The 23,318-nt window shown below is 37.4% G+C and overlaps 3 protein-coding genes across 3 annotated transcripts; 1 reads left to right on the top strand and 2 right to left on the bottom strand.

Annotated features, from left to right (window-relative positions):
* Positions 1-3,259: 3,259 nt before the first annotated feature.
* On the bottom strand, positions 3,260-4,471 carry LOC140198637 (homeobox protein Hox-D13). Its single transcript, XM_072259639.1, has 2 exons — positions 3,853-4,471; positions 3,260-3,510 (listed from the first exon to the last, which is right to left on the bottom strand). The coding sequence occupies exons 1-2, from the start codon at positions 4,454-4,456 to the stop codon at positions 3,260-3,262; spliced, it is 855 nt and encodes a 284-aa protein (XP_072115740.1). The 5' UTR covers positions 4,457-4,471.
* A 9,411-nt stretch (positions 4,472-13,882) lies between these two features.
* On the bottom strand, positions 13,883-15,823 carry LOC140198638 (uncharacterized). The gene is made up of 3 exons (XM_072259640.1): positions 15,295-15,823; positions 14,442-14,623; positions 13,883-13,972 (listed from the first exon to the last, which is right to left on the bottom strand). Exons 1-3 carry the CDS (start codon positions 15,821-15,823, stop codon positions 13,883-13,885), a joined length of 801 nt encoding a protein of 266 aa, XP_072115741.1.
* Positions 15,824-20,046: 4,223 nt separating this feature from the next.
* evx2 (even-skipped homeobox 2) lies at positions 20,047-22,674 on the top strand. The gene is made up of 3 exons (XM_072259641.1): positions 20,047-20,482; positions 21,484-21,731; positions 22,072-22,674. The coding sequence occupies exons 1-3, from the start codon at positions 20,059-20,061 to the stop codon at positions 22,672-22,674; spliced, it is 1,275 nt and encodes a 424-aa protein (XP_072115742.1). The 5' UTR covers positions 20,047-20,058.
* The last annotated feature ends 644 nt before the right edge of the window (positions 22,675-23,318 follow it).

Here is a 23,318-nt window from a genome sequence, read left to right on the forward strand (position 1 = left end):
ATTCTGTCTATGATATATATCGCGACACATTGAAAACTACGAAAGAAATATAGAACCAAAAATGTATATGTTATACAATTCATCGAAACTAGATTACTTACAAGATAACATCAAAGCCGGGATGTGTTTACTTTTCTGAGACGTGAACACAAAATAGTCTTAAATATATAAATATCAAATTGTGCATAAATTCGTGCAAACACCCTAAATTTAAATGATGTGACATGTTAAATCACAGTTATTTACGCATTGTACACCGCCCTTCGAAAATTTCACTTAAATTGGTTTAGTCAAAGACTTATTTTGTCGTGCTTTATCTCATTTAAATTGGTTTCGTCGAAGGCTTATTTTATCGTATTTTTGTTGAAGCATGAAAACGTTGCTAAATTATCGAAGCAACCTATCATTAAGACTATGTAGTGAAACCAAACAGTTGACCTAATTCTAATACTGGTCCACAGCCGACCGACCATCTTGAAGCCCGCTCTTCATTTGTAACAGGGTTGTCTCATGTTTTACATCAGTTTATCCAGCAGATGGCGAACTAGTTCTGTGATCAGCACAGTCTTTATTATTCATGATGCTAAATAAAGTCAAGGTCAAAGACTATAACGATAGTCAAGGTCAATGGTAAATAGAAATCTGACATCAGAGGGCTGAACATCCTTCCAAAAAATATGTTTTAATGCTACAAAGCGCTATCAAATTTAACCGAGTAAAGTCAGCTTGTATGCATATGTCGCATATAACAGAACATAGGGTTGGAATGTAACACGAGAAAACATATTATTTTAAATTTGTTTCTATGGTTGACCAACAGAACTCACTACAACGCACTGGAATATAGTTAGCAATTGTTAACAGCTGGTAAATAAAGATGGCGGGGTCAACAACATTATCACCTACTAAGTTCGTGCTCATGTAAAAGCCATGAATCTTACTTAATTCCAAATTTCATCACATAACGTGCCTATTTTTTAAAAAAATAAAACAAGCATAAAATATTTATTCCACCTCCAACTTTCTTGCCACTTTAATATTCCCCCATTTTTTTCTTCAAGGAGTGCGTTGAAAATCCAGGCCATATTTTGATTGCTGTGAACATGTTACTTATATTTTGCAATATTTACGCACGGTCGCAGAAAGAGAATTAAATACTTACATTAAATACATTAAATATTAAATTTAATTAATATTAAATGTGTAATATTAAAATGCGTAATAATTAATATTAAATGCGTAATAATTAATATTAAATGCGTAATATTAAAATGCGTAATAATTAATATTAAATAGTGCGTAAATTAAATGCTTACATTAGACATCTTAGCGGATATCATCTATCCAAATAAACTCAGGAGAAATAAAATTAGGTCGACGGTTTGCACATTTAATTAGATATGATAGAACGAGATTTAATTGGGAATATTTTGACAAGCTTTAATCTAAAGTAGTTGAATCTAATACTGTATCCACATTGCAATCCAGTTTACACACCCCCAATAATTATTTGGGACAATCCTTGCACAATATTGGAATGGTTACGTGAATGAAATGTTGCGTTATTGATCTGTAAACGCGAAAATGAGATGGTGCAATTGAATAAGATTTTGAAGAAATCTCGAAATTGTACTCGAGTGTACTTCCAAGCTACTTTGAATTTCATTCATGTCATGATTATCCCCATTCAGTCCTTTTCGTAATTTGTTTAGAAACTCAGCAACCTGGATTACTTCAATATATCGAGTTATTATGTTTACAGAATATCCGGGAAGCAAATGCTGGATCGGCATACCAGCATTTGTCGTTAAAAATCAAACAATGTTTTAATGTTTTAAATCAAATCAGTTTTAGTTCCTTCCAATTTACGAATACAATGAATTTTATTTGAATTTCGCCGATAAATCTCAATATTGCGGTGAATTGCAAAATGTTCATCAAAGTATTGTACAGTTTAATATGTTACATGTCGATGGGGTAAAAAAAACGAATTAATTTACAAGAAATATAAAACAGTTGAAGAGGGATTTGTTTTAATTTTTTTTACATAGCATAAATCCATGTAAGGAAACAACGCAAGATCAAATTTGCTTCGTCCTGGGTAAAGGAAACAAGGGAAATATGAACAAAGGTTATTTTTTAAATGCAGTACATAAAATGAAGTACAAGAATGATTTTCACTATTTACTCATATAGAAATTGCGATTACATTAAAGAAGTAATCTAAGTATACAGCGTAACAAGTCATTAGTTAGAAAATAGCCGAAAGAGGTTCAATTAATGACGTCGCATTCAAAACTTCAAAGGAGTTTTCAAATATATTAGCACTTGTTTTGAAAATAACAATCCAGAACAAAATATTCAAAAGGCAGAGACACCGCCTTTCATATTTTAACTCATAACATAAAGATACATTAAGACGTTTAAATTTGACAAATATTTCACTTGAAACCGAAATTTATCTTTAATGATTACATTTGCTTCTGGAAATATGTTACTGCAGAATTTTCTGGTGTAAATCAACAGAACGTTTTTTTCGGTATAAGGATTAAATAATTGGTTATGAACATGATTGTAAATTCGCTGCGATTGATATAGCATTGGTATGGCGTCCCGCCGCACACAGTCTGCGCGTATCTCTGTTGCAAATAATCTCTAACGGGCATTGACATAAAATTGACTATATCTTCAATCATTAGATGATTGTTGCTAGTATATGCGATTACCATTTGAACCCATTCATAATGCAGTCATGGCACATCTTGCAAAACATGACAAAACATTGAAATGTAAATAAATATCGCCGTACGTCAAGAAAGCTAAGGTCAAACTTTACTTAATGTCAGCTTTTGGGTCTAAACGTGTTATCAGTTGTAGCCGCCATTTTATCTGTATACCGTGAGACCTCCCGTAATTTATCTGAATTCACTAAACATTCTTCAGACAAAAAATGAGCATTATTTTGCATTTCCTACAATGTCGCTTGTGAAAACGATCCAGCACGGTAACACAAAACAAATAAGCGAACGTGGAACACTCAAATGAGTGTTCTATTTGATCGCATGTGGTGATGAGTCACATCAAGCATTTCAGCAAAGTTTTGCAAAACATCTCATGAAACTTGTCGTTTGAAGATTTTATTTTGGTTATAAATCCGAAGATGTTGCTTTACCGTCTCCCACGTTCATTAGCTTCCATTTTAAAAGACCATCATATATAATTTACAATGCGCCATTGTTGGCTAGTAACGTCTGCGCAATTAAGGTATATTTTCTTTGACTTTGGAAACCACTTTTTTCTCTTTGACTCTTCTGTTCTGAAACCAAATGGTGACTTGTCTTTCCGTAAGGTTGGTAGCTGAAGATATCCTTCTTCTTTTTTCCTTGGTGATAAATTTGTTAGTGGCATATTCTCGCTCGAGTTCTTTAAGCTGGGTTTTCGTATAAGGAACCCTTTTCTTCCTCCCTCGCCTGTAAATGTTTATATCAGTTTGATTGTGCATCACATCTCCTGGGGGGTGAAATGCAAACTATGAGAACAAGCTTCAAACAGCTGCAGTTGGAAGGGTGTGGGGAATAAAAGGGGGACGATAGAGAGAGGGTTAAAAAAGAAGTCAAAATGACAACTCGCAGACCTTTGTCTATTTGGTACACTTGATAATTTTTGAGTCATTTAAACATTCAGTCCAACACACATCTGAATATATTAATTCTGATATAGGAGTTCCATGCATTGTTCATTCTACATATTACAAAGAAACAAAGCACTAAATGAAAGTTTCTTCTATATTCTTTGTTTTATACTAAAAATGAGTTTAATATATTTTTTTCCTGTGAAAATATTTCGTGATACCTGAAAGAGGCGATTTCCAAAAATGTGAAGACTGCGTCTGATCTTTAGGGCAGTACACTTGACCATTCCACCCACTAGCAAATGTCCATGGCTGGTAACCCTCCATGGATAATAAGGCTTCATGCCTAGGCTCTCCGTGGCCACTTATGGTAGGGACTACTGGAACGTCCAAATAGCTAGAAACCCGTTGGTATGGATTAGGGTAACTTTGATAAAATGCAAATTCTTTAGCTCGGTTTGCTACCTCGTCAGTTGGGACAGGACTGTTGGTGAAACTCGAAACATCCGTGTATTTGTCCACTGGGTAACCGGCTAGGGATGCATGAGCACTAGATTTCAGTCCAGTTTGCTGTATGCCAACATTTCGACAGCTGTAATAGCTGCTTCCAAAATGATAACCGTAGTTGAAGGCTGGGTTTGGAGGGCTAGTAGGAGCTGGACATGGGTTGCATTGCTTGGCTGATTCAGAAATGACAGAATGCGTACGATCTCCGCCTGAGTAAGCAGGTCCCGAAGATAAAGAGTTGTGATGAGCTCCAAATGCAGTGGGAGATAGAAAATTCCTGCATTGATTTGAAGGGACGTTCCCACCCAGTCCTTCCATCTCCGACTTATTCGTGTTGTTTCTGTTGTGCAGGTATCTGATGGTATCAGTCCTCCAAGGGGCTGACAGAAGAGCTGTCATATCACGACCCACTGCAAACTAAGTACTGCTTTATAAAAGCAGTCCTGGGAGTGAGAAGAGGTGCTTATTTTCACTGATTAGAATGTGCTTTGCGCGAGTGAAACGCGATAGGTTGACTCTGACCACGTGATACACTGCAACTGAGCTGGCTTCAGTACTTAGAGCACTCCTTAAAATCATCGGTATTTTCCCCAAATTAATTCATATTAAATAACCAATGCTGTTGATGTACATTAAAACTAGTATTGTGGTTTTTTTCGTCAGTATTGTAACCAATGCAATTTAGTCGAAATTTATATGGGATATTATTGATAAATTGTAAAATATATCCTTTAATTAACGGGTGTGGTATATGTACAAATATTAAGTACATTAAGAATTCTTTAAGAGAGTTTTCAGTTAAAATGAAGCATTGGAGATTTTTCGGAAAATTGTCATTTCCGTTTAGAAATCTGAATGTGTTGTCATGGTCATCATGGGATTGACAGAATGGGGAACAACGATGAAGACATCTCGGTAACAACCTTTTTAGCATCAAAGTATGTTGTTCGTGATAACAGATATCTATCTTAACTATAAAACCTGCAAGAAATAGATTTTAAATTCATATATTCTCTTTCTGTAATTACATCTTTAGGCGACCACTTTTAAATTGGCTTACGTTCAGTTATGTAAAATATCATATTTTCAAAATTCTCAGCGGAAGCTACTCAGACCTATACCTTTTTCCCACTCGGAATTGCGTGTTTTTGTATTATACAATTGCTTATTGGTGTATTTTTTCCCATATGAGGCTAGGTTTGTATCTTGTGTCGACCAAGCAAAGATATTGCAAATTGCCACCGCCCCGACAGCAATCTGGCCATGTCTGAATTTCCAATTATTTATGTCAAGCAGACGAAAATATTATCTCATGTTGTTTCGCAACAGGTCCTGTTGTTTAGCAATGACCAGAAAATATCTAGCGTTTAGTGAAGTCTAGCACAATTCCAGTACCCGGTTCGTTTCACTCCATGGTTATCTCACACCTTATGGCCGAAACACTTAAATGTACAGTACTGCGCAGAAGTCATAGGCACAAGTAAACAAAAAATTTGCAAAGCGAAGATGCTTTCAAAAATAATGCATTGAAGTTCCTTAATATCAGAAATTTATAATAAAAAGCAGTAAATAGTAAAAAAAACTAAATCAAATCAATATTTGGTGTAACGACCCTTTGCCTTTAAAAATGCATCAATCATCTTAGGCAGTTTTGTAAGAAAATCGTCTGGTAGGTTGTTCCAAGCATCCTAGAGAACTTGCCACAGTTTCTCTGCAGACTTTGGCTGTCTCGCTTGCGCCTGTTTCTCCAGGTAACCCCAGACTGCCTCGATGATGTTGAGATTAGGACTCTGTGGATGCCATACCATCTGAGACCATATAGGGTGCCTAAGACTTTTGCACAGTGATCAAATAAGTCTTGTTATATGGAATAGAATATCTTAGATGATGGCTATATAACAACAGTAAAGCGTGATGTAAACATCTATATAATTCTCTACCACAATTACACCACACATCACGCTGGGAAAACTAAATGTAACATGTACATACGCTCTTTAGATGTTATTTGTGTGCGCCATGAGATTTACATTCACTTCTTGACTTACGAAAACGAAGATTGATACAGATATTTAAATAAAAGGTACAAGAAGCAATAAGAATAACACTTAATAAATGCTAAACTGATAATGGCAAGAGATGAGACTCCGTAACCCAGTTTCAGCAGGAACCCGGTCACCTGACGATTCCAGAGAATGTTTTCCGATCATCTCGGAAGTTAGAATCTGTGCACAAGAAATTCGTTGATCATGTTACCAAATAAGATTTTTTTTAAATTTTAATTTGAATCCTGGCGTATTTTTCAAAATGCCGAAGGGCAGAATGAAAAATAATATGTTATTACTTATTGCTTGGATTTCCAGCATCTGCTGATTTTCTCTTGTTTGTGATAAATTATTACTTCACAGAGACAAAGCAGATTTTCCTTCCTAGATTCCGTGATAAGGAAATACAAGTGGAACTCATGGTTTGGCACTAAATTACATGCATTGATTTCAGTAAATCCTTTTGGCTTTCAGTACTTCCTTCTTTACAAAGATACCCGTTTCCTGTACTGACTATGTTCTTCGCTAATATTTAGAGAAGCAGCCCGAAAAGCGGTTTTAATAATCTGAGAGAAGTATTGCAGAACAGTGAGTTCCAATTTATCATAATTTGTACTCAAATACTATGTTAAAAGCGCAACACATTTGTTCAAGAGCGCACGAGACATCTCATCAGAGAAAAGAAAGTATATAAAGTGAGTTGCTCCTACTTTCATAGTGAAGAAAATGTAAGATAATATTTGCTTTCGGACAGCTGCTGTTATTTAGAATTCCGGGGATTGGATTAAAATAGAAGTCGCCCTCTCAAGTTGCTCGCATCTCTGGAATGCAGACAAAGGGGTTCTTTCCGGAAGTAGATCAAGGCCAAGGTCAAGGTAGAGAGGGGGTGGGGTAGGGGGAGACAGAGAGAAAGAAGGAGAGGGATCAAGACGGTAAATAGTGGTTTAAAGCTGTTGAACAGCTCGGTGGGAATCACTCAAGAATCTGAAAATCTGACATTAGCTGTGATTTGTAATTGGAAAAACATGTGATATTTTAATATGTCAAATCACTGAAAACAATTATTTGCTTCGAATTATGTAAAATGAAGCTCTAATTTACTTACAGGGGGTGTGTTAGTTTGCTCACTCAATTCGCTTTAAAACTAAATCCCCATTTTCATAAGCACGTTGAGTGAGATTCATGTTGGATTTCACCCGAAGGCCCATCATCAAATTTCAGAGCAACGAGAAATCGGAATAAATGTGGCCTTACGGCATCGCCCGCATCTAAAACAGACTAAAAATGCAGAGTCTACTCATATAAACAATTTGCATTTTATTTAAGCGTTTGGGCAATATTTCCTTGCAATGTGCTGATTGTATTTAGGGAGTAAAGGTAACGTTTAATCGTTCTATATAAACATTAAAGGCATTTATTGAACGATATTTTGATCCACAATTATTTTCTTTAATTTTTTCACACTCTTGTGGAAAATTTAACACAAACTTTTCATTGTTGATTTGTGAACTGTGCTTGGAATCCTAGTTGGGGTTTTTTTTTTCGAAGTATAAAATTTTGTTTATTTTATATTGCATTCGTATTGGTGTTAGGTTTTACTTCGGTGTTGGGGTGAGTGAAAATAGAATTAAGAAGTTTTTTGTGTAAAATATTTGCTGTATGTTATTCTGAATGGCAAGATTCATAAGCCTAACGTATTAATAATATTTTGGTTCAAAATTATACTTGTGGTAAGTGTAATATGTGCTTAAAAATAGACATCATTCACTATTAAGTGTCAAGAATTCTGATTTGAGAATATGTTAGGTATTTCTCTAATTATACTCAGAATTCTTCGGCATGCTAGATTGATTCTGAATTATTTCAGCCTGTCATTAAAGTAATTCGATGCAATTTAATGCGTAAGTATGTTAAAACTGATATTAAAATCTAGAAGTACTGTATCTACTTTACGTAGTTACCGATACCAGATACTTGTTTATGAATAACAATCAGTTAATAGAATATATATACAGATATGCAGACTAAGAGGTTATATGAGCTCCGTTTGACTTCACATTCTCATAAAATTGTCGTTTTTTGTCAAACACAATGGCTAATACTAATACCTGAATAAAACCAGATTACTGAACTTCTTTATTTTCTCAGTAAAAAGTTAAGTATTATCAATGCGTGAGTATCCAGTGTGCAAATTGAATTATGCAATATATGTGATTAAAAATAAACTCTGGACAATCCCTGCTATGAAATCCATTTTATTTGCAACATTTCTGTTTTACATCGATAATAACTTACTCATATAACGGGCTTACAACTAAACTGGATTTACTCCATCAACAATAATCAAGATAATGAAATATGTCTTTAATCTAATGTCATTAGCAACCAATTAAACGCTTAAAATGAACACCTCTTGCTTCGACTTCTATGCGTGTGTTCCAGTTAGAACTACGGAAGTAATTTACTACACTGCAAGCTGCAAAACTATACTCTCTGCTCTGGGTCTACCAAATACTTCAAAGCTTTGTGTCTGTGTATGGGAAGATAATGTGGAAATTGTATAGACCCCAATTATTTAATCAAAAAACACAATTAAAAATATTCTTTAAATAGTACACTCTTCCTTCGCACAACAACCACATTCAAATCGCTGTTGTGGGGATCAAACAGGCCAAAACCCAGCTTACAGAATTATTGTATTAAAATGCACGCCTGTTTCCAATTCCAGGTCTTCAAATTGAGTTTACAATAATGTATGAGAAGAGTAGATTTTGTAAAGATAATATATTTTGTATAAAAGTAAATTTACCTCTACAGGTACCAGCGTAATCTAATCCCAGAACACAATACTGTAGTTTCATTAGGTAGAAAGAAAACTTATCAATAAGCATAATGTCCCGGGATAGTGCATGGGATTCAAATACATATATAAAATGCAAAATATGTATTCATGTCTCCAAATTAGAATGCTTATTAGTTAAGCAAATGCACGTCCAATATGTATTCTAACGAATTTTAGAATTCTGAAATCAGGTGTTTTATTCTGTATAGTACAAGGAAATATCATTCCTGCCTCCGTTCTATTCGACAGAGGTGTAGCGAATAAATAAGTAAATTCCACTGCCCACTATTTAAAATTAGTTAACTTGAATGTTCAGGTTGTTTTGGTAATGTTGTATTTAAACATTCATTCTAATGTACTATTAAGTCTAACAGTATCCTATAGGACATTGCATCCATTAAAACTTTAATAACTAGGAATTTGGTGTCTTCATGAACAGCACTGGCGCGCAGATATTTACTTTTGCATTATTCCATGGCCTTCGCAGTGGTAAAACGGGAGCTATGAACGCACGTAGCCTTCAGAAGGTTGTACGTGTCATGGTTAATTGGATCGGGCTGCAGATCTCATTCGGTACTCATTTTAAAGTAGCCAATGTTTACTCTTTTTTTCTTTTTATAAATGATGGAAAATATAGTTTGTCATAATGTAATTATACAGTGGCGCTACGTGGAGAGCTTGCAAATTGGTCTAATTTCAAGGCGGTAAATCTGATTGTCAGTTTTTAATACGTATAAAGGTCGCCCAGAAAATCTGTAATAGAAAAAGAAGTTGACAGGATGGGCACAAGAAGTAGGGTTATTATTGTATATTCTTCAATATCTATAAGAATTGCTATTCAGCAATGGGGTGTTTATTGCATGAACTATATTCCAAGTATCCTTGAAGGAAGAAGACCTAAAAGTTTTCCACGTCATTAATAGTCTAATAAGGGGTTAAAAAAGGTACAAACGACGTCAAACAAAATTCTCATACTCCATTCTATGTAATGTGGAAGCCTTCCCATAGTTGACACCTTCTCCCAACACTAACATATAAAGAGTGTCCGAATATTCACTTGGCAATACTGTTCAACACTAGGGCCATACTGTTTTTAAATTACCTGCCCTGGACATAAAAGATGACTCCAAAATAGAATTCATTTTGTTAAGGGTGGTACATAAACGCAATGCTTTGAATCAGACGGTACATTGGCGGCAATATTTGACCTTTGGTATGCAATTGAAAAAGGTATTAACTGACCAGCATTTCATTCGAATGCTTTTAATTGTAATTACCTAATGAACCGAGTTTTAAACATCAGGTTATTGTATCCTTTACTATGCACGTAAACTATTTCTCTAGATATTCACAGCAAATATTGGCATGTAACATACACAAAATTATGGAGGAACTCAGCAGAAACAAGAGAAAATCTGCAGTGCTGGAAATCCAAGAAACACACACAAAATGCTGGAGGTTCTCAGCTGGCCAGGCAGCATCTATGGGTAATAGTATAGACGACGTTTCGGGAAGAGACCTTTCAGCGGGACTCAAAGAGCCTTGGCCCGAATCATCGACCGTTTACTCTTTTCCATAGATCCTGCATCGCCTTCTGAGTTCCTCCCGCATTTTGTGTGAGAAACTCAGAAGGTCACACAGCATCCACGAGGGGTGATTGGTAAGTTCTTGGCCTAAGGTAGAAGGAGTCAATTTTAGAAAACCTAGCACATTTATTTTTCAACATAGTCCCCTCCTACATGTACACACCTAGTTCAGCGGTCATGGAACATACGGATCCCTTCTTTGTAGAAGTTAGCGTCTTGGACCTCCAGTAAGTGGTCCACAGCAGGGGTGATTGATAAGTTCGTGGCCTAAGGTAGTTGGAGATGAGTTATTAACTTCAAACTTTCCGCATAATCACTCAAAGAGTTGAACTACATGTGCATGTAACGAGAGCTGTATAACTCAGGCCCGCAATCCATCCATCCAGGTGAGGCAACAGCGAATATGTTGGGGTCTTCTGCTGTACCCGGTGCTCCCGATATGGCCTCCTCTACACTGATGAGATCCGAGGTAGATTGGAGGACGTCTTTACGGAACACCTTCGTTTCATCCGCAAAAAAAAACCGAGAGTTTCCGGTTTTAATTCCAATCCGCATTCTTATTTAGATATGTCGGCCCATAGGTTCCTCTATCGCCATGATGAGGCCACTCTCAGGTTGGAGTTCCGATACCTCTTGTTCCTTCTGGATAACTTGATGGTATGAATATCGATTTCTCTAACTTCTGGTCATTTTCTACCCTCCCCCTTCCTTCTTCTTCAATTCCTCACTCTGCCTCCCTCCTTACCGCTTCTCTTCCCCAGATCTGCCTATCATCTCCTCCTTCCCTTTCTCCAATGGTCTCCTATCAGTTGCCTTCTTCTCCAGTCCTTTACCTTTTCCACTTCACCTCCTAGCATCTTGCTTCATCCCTCCCACACCAACCTAGGTTCGTCAATCACCTTCTAGCGTGTACTCCTTCCCCTTTCCGCACCTGCTTATTCTGGCGTCTCTTCCCCCCCCCCCGCCCACCCCCCACCTTCCTTTCAGTCCTGAAGAAAGGTCTCGGCCGAAAGATAGTTGCTGTCTGACCTGCTGAGTTCCTCCAGTATTTAGTGTGTGTTGCTACAGATGCGAGACATACATATCTGGACATAAGCAAATTAGGTGTAAAAACACAGATACAAATGAGATCTGATTATTCTCAGCGCGGTAGCCTCGTTGGTAGTACCAGCGACACGGGTTCAATTCTGCCCCTGTTTATAAGGATTTTGCACGTTCTCCCCGAGACTGGGTGCTCCGATTTCCTCCCACATACCAAAAAATATTCTGCAGCCAACTTCCTTTCCTCATTAGCTTTAATGATTCTGACAAAGAATAATAAAATTAAATACTAGGAGGGAGGGGAAAACTGACTATAAAAAGTCATTTTCTAGAGCAGAAAAAGGAAGGCAAGTTTTAAAAACTAAATTGATTATGTTACAGAAACAAAATCCTGTAACCAGCGTCACTTTATGTACATACAATTACATATGTATTTAAGCTATCTTATATTTTTTATTTTTATTGCCTTTTCATTATTCTGTTCTTCATCTTACTTTATTGTGCTGCATCCGATGCAGAGTAATAATTGTTTCCTTCTCCTTTATACTCTTCTACTGGAAATGACATTAAACAATCTTGAATCTTCAGTCTTGAAACTCAGCAGGTGAGGAAGCAGCTATGGAGGGGAATAAAAACAGTCGTCGCTCCGGGCGTGACCCTTCACCAGGACTCTGCATAAATTGATTATGCTCGCCGGATTTGTTTGATCAATTGTCTTTGCAATAACATAATGAGATGATTTCCTTTATAATTGTATATAGTATTTGAGATTAATATATCATTGAGTTAAACAATACTGAGCAGAATTGCTATAATGTTATCAACCGAACTCCCGCAGGAACACAAATGGAAATTCTACTTTTGTTTACGAAATCAGTGAGAGTATTATAGTGGAACTATATAATTATTAAAATTCAAAACAGGAAGAGAATAGCAAATACTCAAGGTGGAAATAATCCTGAAGCAAAATTAGGCATTGAACAGATTAACACAGAGATAGATAGGAATACAGATACATACATACATTCAGGCGGACATACCTGCATGTATATATACATAGATCGATTGATTTGAAGATAATTTGAATATTCATTCGAAAACACTGTTCCGTAATAAGACAGTGCTTTCAAATTATCTGCTCTACGCAAAAGATGACTCCGTAAAGAATTCATTGTTTTTGAAGTGTCGCTGGAAGCGTTTAAGTCCTTTATAAATGCATAATTCTAATCAAATGTCGCATTGTCTAGAAGCTTTGGCCTTGATTTGACCTTGAGTTATACATCTGACAATCACTGATTCAAGCGATTCTCTTGTAATTGGTTAGTATCTAACACTTTTCGAGTACTGCTAAGTTTACCGTGTAGGAATTTTTTCTTTATATGCACAACAGGTATATGTTATTTTGTGTTTTGTATTTCAGAAACTTCGTCATGAAAAACCTCACAGAAAAATACATTTGATTCTTACGTTTTCCCTGAAATCGAGTACAGGATAGACAGACGGATAAATCGAAATCAATCGATCGATCGATCAATCAATCAAGAGATAAGTATATATTGTAATTTAAATAGAACCTGGATTTATTTTGTATTTTTAGAATTTAAATGCGTTATGTAAACGTACATTCGTCTCCAGCTATTAAATTCTGGCTTATACATATTTCAACGTGTTTTGGAAAAACAAGGTTAAAACTGTTTTGAATGCACACCGAATGCCATGTAGCGCCTTCACAAAGTTGCCAGTTTTATTAAAATTCACATGCAGTACAATGAGGTATTTCAAATAATTTCAAACCTGAAAATAAAATCATTCAGCTGAAAAGTCCTATACAACCCCTGCCAATATTATCATTTTGTCACTAAAGGTAACGATCAGAAAATCAGTTTCTTCATTCGAAGTAGTCAAGTGTTTGTTACATTTTATGGTTTACAGATAATTATTTTAGCAAATCAAACAATATCTCCATTAAGAATTAAATGCAGTGTAACTATTCCTTGTTCCCTACTTTTAGCAAAATCAACCCGTTAATATCACTTAACGCAAACAAAACTAAATCTTACAGTATAGTCAGATCATTTTATCACACAGTTGTTTAAAGAATGAAAATGATCTGTGTTGAATCATCTATGTCCATGTATATTTGAAGAGACACAATTAGCCATTGCGTCCTAGAAACGATATTTTTGTAACTGATAAAGCCATGCTTCCTTTGAATAAAAGTGTTCCCCTTTCAGACTCGAGAGCAGCTTGGATGCATCGGTTGTTGCACACGAAGAAGCTTTTTTTCTTTTTGTCTCTGGTTTTGGAACCATATTTTTACCTGAAAATAGAAGCAAAATTTAATAAAACAAAATATGGCAAATATGAACGGAAACAACAGGAATTCTGCAAATGCTGGAAATTCAAGCAACACACATCAAAGTTGCTGGTGAATTCAGCAGGCCAGGCAGCATCTCTAGGAAGAGGTGCAGTCGACGTTTCAGGCTGAGGCCCTTCGTCAGGACTAACTGAAGGATGAGTGAGTAAGGGATTTGAAAGTTGGAGGGGGAGGGGAGTTAGTTCTGACGAAGGGTCTCGGCCTGAAACGTCGACTGCACCTCTTCCTGCAGATGCTGCTTGGCCTGCTGCGTTCACTAGCAACTTTGACGTGTGTTGCAAATATGAACGGCCTCGGTTTAATGTTCTGTGAGAATAAACACGCCCACCTGTTGACAAACTAAAAGGGAACACCGTCGCCCAGGTACTCCACTTTTTTTCGTTTTGTAAAAGCAGAAAAGAGATAGTCTTACCTGCCTTTCTGTCAAACCTAATTTAAAAGAAATATTTAATCGGATTTCGGGGGTCAGGAATCGATTTTTTTCGAAAGCTTTTTCCAGTTCAGCAATTTGCTGTTTGCTGTAAGGGATTCGTTTCTTCCTTCGTCTATTTTCTAGGTTTTGCGACGTTGACCATTGCGATGTAAATCCTAAAGCTGAAGTAACAGACACATCCATGAGCAGGTTTACCATCAATTTAAGGAAATATAATGTTTTAGCAGGTGGAAGTCTCTGCTAACCATACTACTGATGCCATCCTAACTTATTTTGTTATCTATTTAAATTTTCAGTTCTATTAAAGTCGGATGATGCAATCTATGGCAATATGTTTATACGCAAAATTACTAATCTTCAAGAAATACATTTGCATTTAACTTAAAGTGAAATGAATTGTCGTATACCATTTTTTTTCAAATTTGGCTCCAATCTGTCCTTGTATTTTTCAAAGGGTGGAGACTATATCCAAAGTGTTTGATTTTCAACAAAAGCAGACGTTCGTCTTACCTCGTTAGGTGAAAATACTTTATTCTCAAGCATAAAAGTTTGGCTTGGCCTCTGAAATGTTTTAATTAAAAATAGATATAAAGAAGCGAAGTTAATAGGAAATAATGGATTGTTTTCTTTTGGTGAATTGGTTGAAAAGATGTCACGCGTATCTCGATTTCGTCTACTAAAAGTAATTGCCTTGCGACCAGACTCAAGTTAAAGTAAACACAATCAAACAAGAAAATAGCAACCTTGTTGTTATTTAACATCTATAGAAAATGAACGCAATCTTTAACCACGTCAACCGCCACAGGATATCAATATGCATCAACAGACTGACCTAAATGCATTGGGGTGCTGGAACTTGTAGTATGAAATGCTCCTCCTGAAATAGATGCTCCACAGCATTGAGAATAGTTGTAGGCAGACGTGTCCGGGTCATTGGGATCGGCCCGGGTCTGGGCAGGTGCAGCTCGGGGGTATTCTAATGCCCAATTCTGATAACTTGTTGAGCTTGTGGGGACTTCTCCTTTAATGCAAGCATTATGGCGGTAGTTACTAAACAAAGATATATCACTGTCACTTTGAAGCTGGTTGGCAGTGAATGGAACTGCCTCAGGTGAGATGGCAACAATCCCCCGATCTGGTTTTCCATACGAACCGCAAGCTGAAATGTCTTCTGAATACAATCCGTGGCATCTTCCACTTGGAGTCGTTTTCAAAGCCGAAGGAAACATAGCAGGCGAAAATCCAACGTTCGTGGAAAGTACTGGTTTCATGTCAATTGGGCGCACTCCATCTTGCAACAATACCGTCCTATCGCTAGATGTCTCTAACGTCAGCTTGTACTGCAGCGACGTTGAATCCATCTTATAAATTCTCTAAAATTAATGGTTGTCTTCACTCCAAACCCTGCAGATATAATTTCACATGTACGTTTGTCACAACTTGTAAGTGCAAATATTGAGAATGATATACCCGTGCAGGCAATGAGTACCTCTCAGAAAATGGCACTATTTATTAAGCACATACTACACCCTGGTCCAAACTACCTGATCATTTTATTGCAGTAACTCTACCGCAGTTGGCAAATAAAACAGAGTGTGGACTCTTTGCAAATTAAACTCTGCGAACAAACGTCAAGGACACGAACTACATCACAGAATGACACATCTGTACTGTAGTTGTTGACCCAAGGTCAATGCTGACTTTTGTATCTACTTCCTCTTTCTTTTTTTCTCTGTAAATGCCTGTAAGAAAATTAATCTTAAAGAAGTATATAGTAACAAATACGTACTTTGATAATAAATTTATTTTCAAGTTTGACGAGTTGGTTGCTGGTTGCCTCGAATGTGTAAATATGTCCTTTTTTACACCGAGTGCCAGAAATGAGTCATAATATAGTAGAATTCTGAACTGTAATCTGAAATAAACCTTCTTCGTGACAATTCAGCATGCGTCAGACAAAAAGCATTTTAAAGGAGCTTTTATTGCCCGCTATAACCCTTTAAGCTTCAGAATTACACCTCGCGTACCAGCATTAGACGGAAGAGCAAATATTTACCCTGTTACTGTAAAACCTTCTTTGAGCGAGGTAGAGAGATTACTACTGAACTGCTGTGATCAGTCTATTTCTTGGGGTTTGGTCAGTTGTATGACTTTACTAACCGATTAAAACTTTCTATTACCATAAATTTAAAGCTAATTACAATATAAAGATTAGAAACCAGAATCAGAGAATCGAGGGACCACAGAACAATACAATGGATATTAAATAATGTAACCCATGTTCAATGTGCTTTCTTTGTACTCTATTCATTACACTGCCAGTTTCATTAATCAGTATTATGGCAATGAAAATCGGCATTATTCTACAGTCTTAAATCAACCACTAATTAATAATCAGTTAATTATAACAAGAACACGAGGAATTCTGCAGATGCTGGAAATTCAAACAACACATATCAAAGTTGCTGGTGAACGCAGCAGGCCAGGCAGCATCTCTAGGAAGAGGTACAGTCGACGTTTCAGGCCGAGACCCTTCGTCAGAACGAGATAAGGACGTATAACGAGATTGTGTTTTGACTATTCAGATAGTTGGGCTGTGAAATAGATTTGGACATGTAAAATTTTGTCCCATCACTTGCTCTCGACAATTACAAACCTTCTACGACATCCACTGTTTGAAAATGGCAGGGCCGCTGTTACTCCACACACACACACACACACACACACACACACACACACACACACACACACACGCACAAAACTTGAGTGGTCAATTCATTATTAAGTTAAATACAAATCAATATATGCATTTATTTTTTGTATCAACACTTTCGAATTGTGTCGTTGTAAAATAATTGATCTATACAGAAGTTAACTCATACGGACAACATCCTGAGTTTCACCTTTAATTTGCTATCTATGTTCTGCGAATCTCCGAAAACAACTATGGGGCTGCTATGGAACGACGTAACTGTTATAAAAATAATAAAACAGAGGAGGGCGCCAGAGGACAGACTTTCGGCCGAATGCGGTACCATTCGCTTCCATTCGTCTTTCTTTAAGTGTTAAGTATCCAAAAATACTGCAAAGCTTCGTAATTAATTAGTTATAGTATTCATTCGTTGTGAATGGCGAGTCATAGATAGCATTATTAAACAAGCTTCGAAAATATTGTTATTAATGTTTCAGCATCTTCGCAGGAATACTGTATTTTATTTAATTGATACAACCTTTTTTAATTATTGAGATAGCGAACCATTTAAGAATCCGAAATGTTATTTTGATCGCTAACTATAAGACGATAGGAACTCGTGGTCTAAGGAGTTCCTACAATGACATAAAAGTGTATCGCCTTAGATCTAATGGCATTCTGTACTTCGGTAATTTATGATGCTTTGTAACTTCTTTTTATTGTTAAACAATAACATTAAAATGCTGCCTCTATTATTGCACGAGACCCATGGGAAGAAAGCATTATTTTTATCATGCAACTTTTAATACTGCCTTTTAATGATTTCTTACCCACAATTAACATTAATCGCTTATGGCTTCCCATAAATTGCAATAATATTATTGCCTTGCTTCTATTACCGTTATTTTCGACGTTTATTGTCCGTTTATGTTTTGTTTGAATGCGGAAATCGGCGTAAGTACTAAGTACAAAAGTATGAATATGGTAATTTTTGCAGGTAATAGTAAGAAAAATAGAGGGATTATATATATTTATATATATGACAGGGCGGTAGTGTTTAGATTCCACAGCATGGAGGGGAGTACTAATTAAGCCATTTAGCATCGATAATATAGGCCCTGTCTATGCATTATTTAATATTAATTATGCATCTTGAACGCTTTTGCTACATTGTCATTTCCCAAAAGGGGAACTCGGAAGCAACTATTCTGTGATATGAACAATGAATATCAGTTAAGTTTTAATTAACATTTCACGATACCGTTTCGCAACTTAGCTCATAAGTTTCCCATTTCGTTAGTAAACATTGATTTCGAAATCCAAAGTAACTCGGGCGATGATGACAACAACAACAAATTCATCATCATTATCATCATCGCTATCAGCGTCATCATTACTACCACTATTAACACCGAGAGTAGCTGGTCCGCTCAGATTCTCCATCTTCCAAATCCTCTCCGGAATTTTAAAACTTATAACTGCAAATGCTACATAGCCGCACATTATTTTTTTTCCCTAGCCGGGAAAACGAGGTAAATATATTGTCGCCACAGTTTATGGATTAACCTTACCGTTTATTTCGAGATTCTTTGAAAATTATGTACTTATAGTTTGATTTTAAAAGAAAGAAGTACAGGAAAACACTCCTTATAACTTTTAATAGAAAAGGATTTTCCTTTAATGTCTCTAATAATATAAGCATAGTTAGTATATTTATGTTCAAATAAATGAATAATTTAAGTGTAACCAGACAGAGAAGAGGGGAGGTACAGGGTGGCAGCTGAACTATCTCAGTCATAATATTTAATTAACTAAATTATGTTAAATATTACAAAATACATCATATAAGGCTAATTATAAACGAAAGAAAGAAAACTTTATTCAATTATGCAGTACATCTCAGTAGAAGTATTGTGCCGGTGATGTGCTTTACAAGTCAAACATATATTTCATTGTCTAAACGTCTGATAGATCGGGCGCGATAAATCAATAAAGGACACACTAAAGAAACTCCATTCACGCTATCCTAATATGTACATTTCATACCAGTGTAAAGGATGGAGAAAAACGATTAAAATTATAGTTATCTGTATTGGTGTACGTAAAGAGGTAAACTAGGCAATGGTAAGACAAGAGGCTGAGGGAACAGATATTAAAGAGAGAACACGCAGATAGGGAACAGAAGAGACTGGGTCTTTAAAAAGTACAATTGCAAGAAATGCGACTTCAGATTGTCAATAAAAAAGACATCATGACATTTCAATCCAAACTGACCAAATGTTCAAAATATAATCAATCGAAATGTAGGAAGAAAATCCTTAAACTTGATGCTTCCATTTACCCACATAGCTCGCCCACCGGCAACCAAAAGTGTGGCGAGAAAGATGTTATTATGTGAACCCTGCAAGAACTGCAAAGCAAAATCAGAGCATAATGATCTAGCTAAATGTACAGGGAAAAGCTGTAATATTCATTTTATTAATCAGACTGTCAATTTCACCCCTGAGGCCAAAGCCCAGAGCATCCGGGCATGCGATCATCGGCTGAGGACAGGGGCTGTCCTCTAATTCCTCTCTACCTGGATGTATTTGCCTGTCGCTAGGCCGCCTTCATCATCCACTGACAGACGCTTGTATTTATTTGCTTATAAACCTGTTACAATAAATGATTATTCGAACAGCGTCATTCGTACCTTAATGACGAGCACTAGTTTGATGAATGACACACCGGGAGAAAGGAAGCGCGGGTCATTTTGACCAGTCGTTCCCTCGTATTGACATAACACTTTTTCTTTGCACCAAAAAGATAAATTTCGAGACACTTGCGGGGCTGGATGCGAATTGGCCCCAGCTGCAAGATCATCATTAGTGCAGTATCAGCCTGCAACCTGCTCTCAGCTTCGGGATGGAAAGAATAAGAAAAGAAATAATTCTGATGGAACGGGGTCTGCATAGTCCTGCTGCCAAAAGGATTTCGAATTTGTCAGACTCAGCTGGAAATGCGGTGGAGGAGGCCCTTGAAAATTCTCATCACAGTGGTCGTCTCAGCCCCAGACCAACTTCCGCCTCCCTCCACAACACTGTTGGGGACACCTCAACAAACGGCAAATTTGAGATAGACAATTTATTCCATCATCAACATTCAAGCGACAGCACGTCCTCGCCTGAAATTTCCTCTTCGGAAAGCAGGAAAAAATTCTCCCTTTACCCAGAACTTACTAGTCGGGAAAAAGAAGCAGAAATGAACAGTGATGTTGATGTGGGATGCTCGACACTCCGTTCTCCTGCCGGTGTCAGTACAACGCATCTCAAAGAAAATACAAACAAAGGTAAACATTTATTTGTTAAACATTACTCGAAAATCCTAATCTGCTTTCTTCTGCACGAGGACATGTGAAGGGACAGAAAATAAAACCATTTTGGGGAAAGACTCTGTAGTGATGCATCAAAGATTGTGAAAGCACTTCCATTTATAGTTTAAATTATAGAAACCAAAAACTGATACATTCTGCATAAATAAACTGTAAAAACAAACGTGCAATGTTCAGAATGCCTGCGTTATTTCCTGTAAACCGTTCCAAATAAAACAGGCCCGTAAAAAGCATGCGTTTTCTTTTTAAACTCATATAGCAAGACCCATCTGGATTCAAATATAGCATTGAAATGGACATAGAGTCATGAACAGCGTTAAAGTATTTCATTTTAAAATTAACTGCGAGGAAGTTATGTGAAACCCCTATTTTTACATCAACGATATTTTCTTCAATAGGATGTATACCTACACAAGCATTGATATTTGAAAGGCGATTTGCGGTGAATATTCGATCGCACCATTATCTAAACTGTAGATTATGAAATTAAACGATTAATTACTGGGAAAAACCTTGTATTTTATTCGGCTCTGTGAATTTCAAAAGGGCCTTTATCTTGTCCACGACAAAATATTTTGCTTTTAAAACAACTGCCAGTTCAGACGTGCGCTTTGTTTCTGGTTGAAAATGCTAAAAAGTAAAATATCGAAGAATACTAAATAGCTTTGCAAATGAAGCAAAACGACTAAGAAGAGGCTGGAGGTTATCCATTCTCTGTTAATTCAAATGGCTAATGGATGAATACCTCAAAACCTTTATCTATACATAATTACCGAAACTTACCGCAAATTAACTGGATATATTTGGTTATGCAGAGTCTCATAGAACTTTATTGACTCTAATAACAGTCACCATTTGTAATAATGACAGCCAGCATTAATTATGTGGCATCAAAGCTGCCTTATTAATTTCTGCTCATGCTTTACCGATCGTTCACGTTTTTATTTTTCTCCTTCCAGTTTATTCTGATAATGGTAGTTCAACTAATACATCGTCGAATGGGTCCAGTATTACGAACCTGAACGGCAACTCCAGTTCAATAGGCAATTCGGGTTCTGGTCCTGACCAGGTGAGACGGTATCGAACTGCTTTCACCCGAGAACAAATCGGTAGACTAGAGAAAGAGTTTTACAGAGAAAACTATGTATCCAGACCCAGGCGATGTGAACTGGCGGCGGCTTTAAATCTACCCGAAACAACTATCAAGGTGCATACTGTATAATTCGTGTATTCTACTTACGGTTAAATAATTATATTGCACATTTCATTCAATATTCATGTATTAATGTGTTTCACACGATAAAGTAATTTATTATGTAGTATATTCGTATCTATCATTCTGTATAATTTGTGAAAATTAGAATTACTTTTGCAAAACTTAATAGTATTTTTATAAACGGAACCCTTACATTTTCAGAGTGATAATGCATGAACTAAAACGCTATTTGCAAAGCATTCCTTTCTATTTAAGGTGTACAAAATGCTAGAGTACATAGGAAAATTGGACTCCAATGTGTTGACGCTTTGCTTTTTCTTTCTTGATACAGGTTTGGTTTCAGAACCGGCGAATGAAAGATAAAAGACAGCGACTAGCTATGTCATGGCCCCACCCGGCTGACCCAAGCTTTTATACCTACATGATGACCCATGCGGCGGCCACTGGGAGCTTGCCCTACCCTTTCCACTCTCACGTGCCCTTGCACTACTACCCCCACGTTGGCGTCACCGCGGCTGCCGCTGCCGCCGCCGCCACAGGCGCCACGCCCTTTCCCACCTCCATTCGCCCGCTCGACACCTTCCGCGCCCTCTCGCACCCTTACTCGCGGCCCGAACTTCTCTGCAGCTTTCGCCACCCGGGCCTCTATCAGTCGCCGCACGGGCTCAACAGCAGCGCGGCCACGGCGGCGGCGGCAGCGGCCGCGGCCGCAGCTGCCTCGACGCCCGCCGGCGCTGCGCCGTGCTCCTGCCTCAGTTGCCACAGCAACCAGAGCGGCGCGCTGGGGCCTAGGAGCTCGAGCTCCGACTTCACGTGCACCGCGGCTGCGCAGAGGTCGGAGAGCAGCTTTCTTCCCTACTCGGCCGCGGTGCTCAGCAAATCAGCGGCGGTGTCGCCGCCTGGCCAGCGGGAGGAGTCCTCCCTTACCAGATAACTCAACCCGGCGGTGGTTCTCACCAAGGTCAATGGAGACACTAGTGGTAAATTGCTAAATTCGTTTTTTTAAAATCCATCGCCCTTCTAGTGAGTACTGCTTTGGTGCAACCGTGGGCAAATTTCCATTCACAACTGTTTTAAAAAGACATGCTATCCTTTTAGTACGGACAACCCAGCCCTTTTCATTCTTCCCGGAACTCATTGGATGCGGCTGAAATAATTTAGAATCTTTCCCCATGGACTCTTGAAAAGTTCTTTTAGTTGTTCTCTTCGTCATACTAGATTGTACAAGGAAACTGTGAACTTTTTAAAGTATTATCGTCTTCTTAATGGATATGATTTGGGCCTGTAGCTTTTGATAAGACTTTTGGGACTAAATTCAAGAAGGTAAAACCGTCTTGAAACAGATTTTAAGAGTCAGTGCAACCACATCTGGATACTGTCTCTTTAAATAATGCTACAGATGAAGGTCACTTTGGGAAGAACACAATTCCATTTATTCTGTACACTTTTATATGAAGGCCCTTTTCTGTGAAATTGGGTATGTGCATGCCTACTGCTTTGGCCCAGGAGTGCCACCACCGGGTATCTGACAAGTGTTCGCTGCCAGAAACAAACTCCTCGAGGACTTTGGCAAAGTTC

This window comes from Mobula birostris, chromosome 6 (assembly GCF_030028105.1).
Source record: "Mobula birostris isolate sMobBir1 chromosome 6, sMobBir1.hap1, whole genome shotgun sequence".
In the NCBI taxonomy this organism is placed as follows: Eukaryota; Metazoa; Chordata; class Chondrichthyes; order Myliobatiformes; family Myliobatidae; genus Mobula; species Mobula birostris.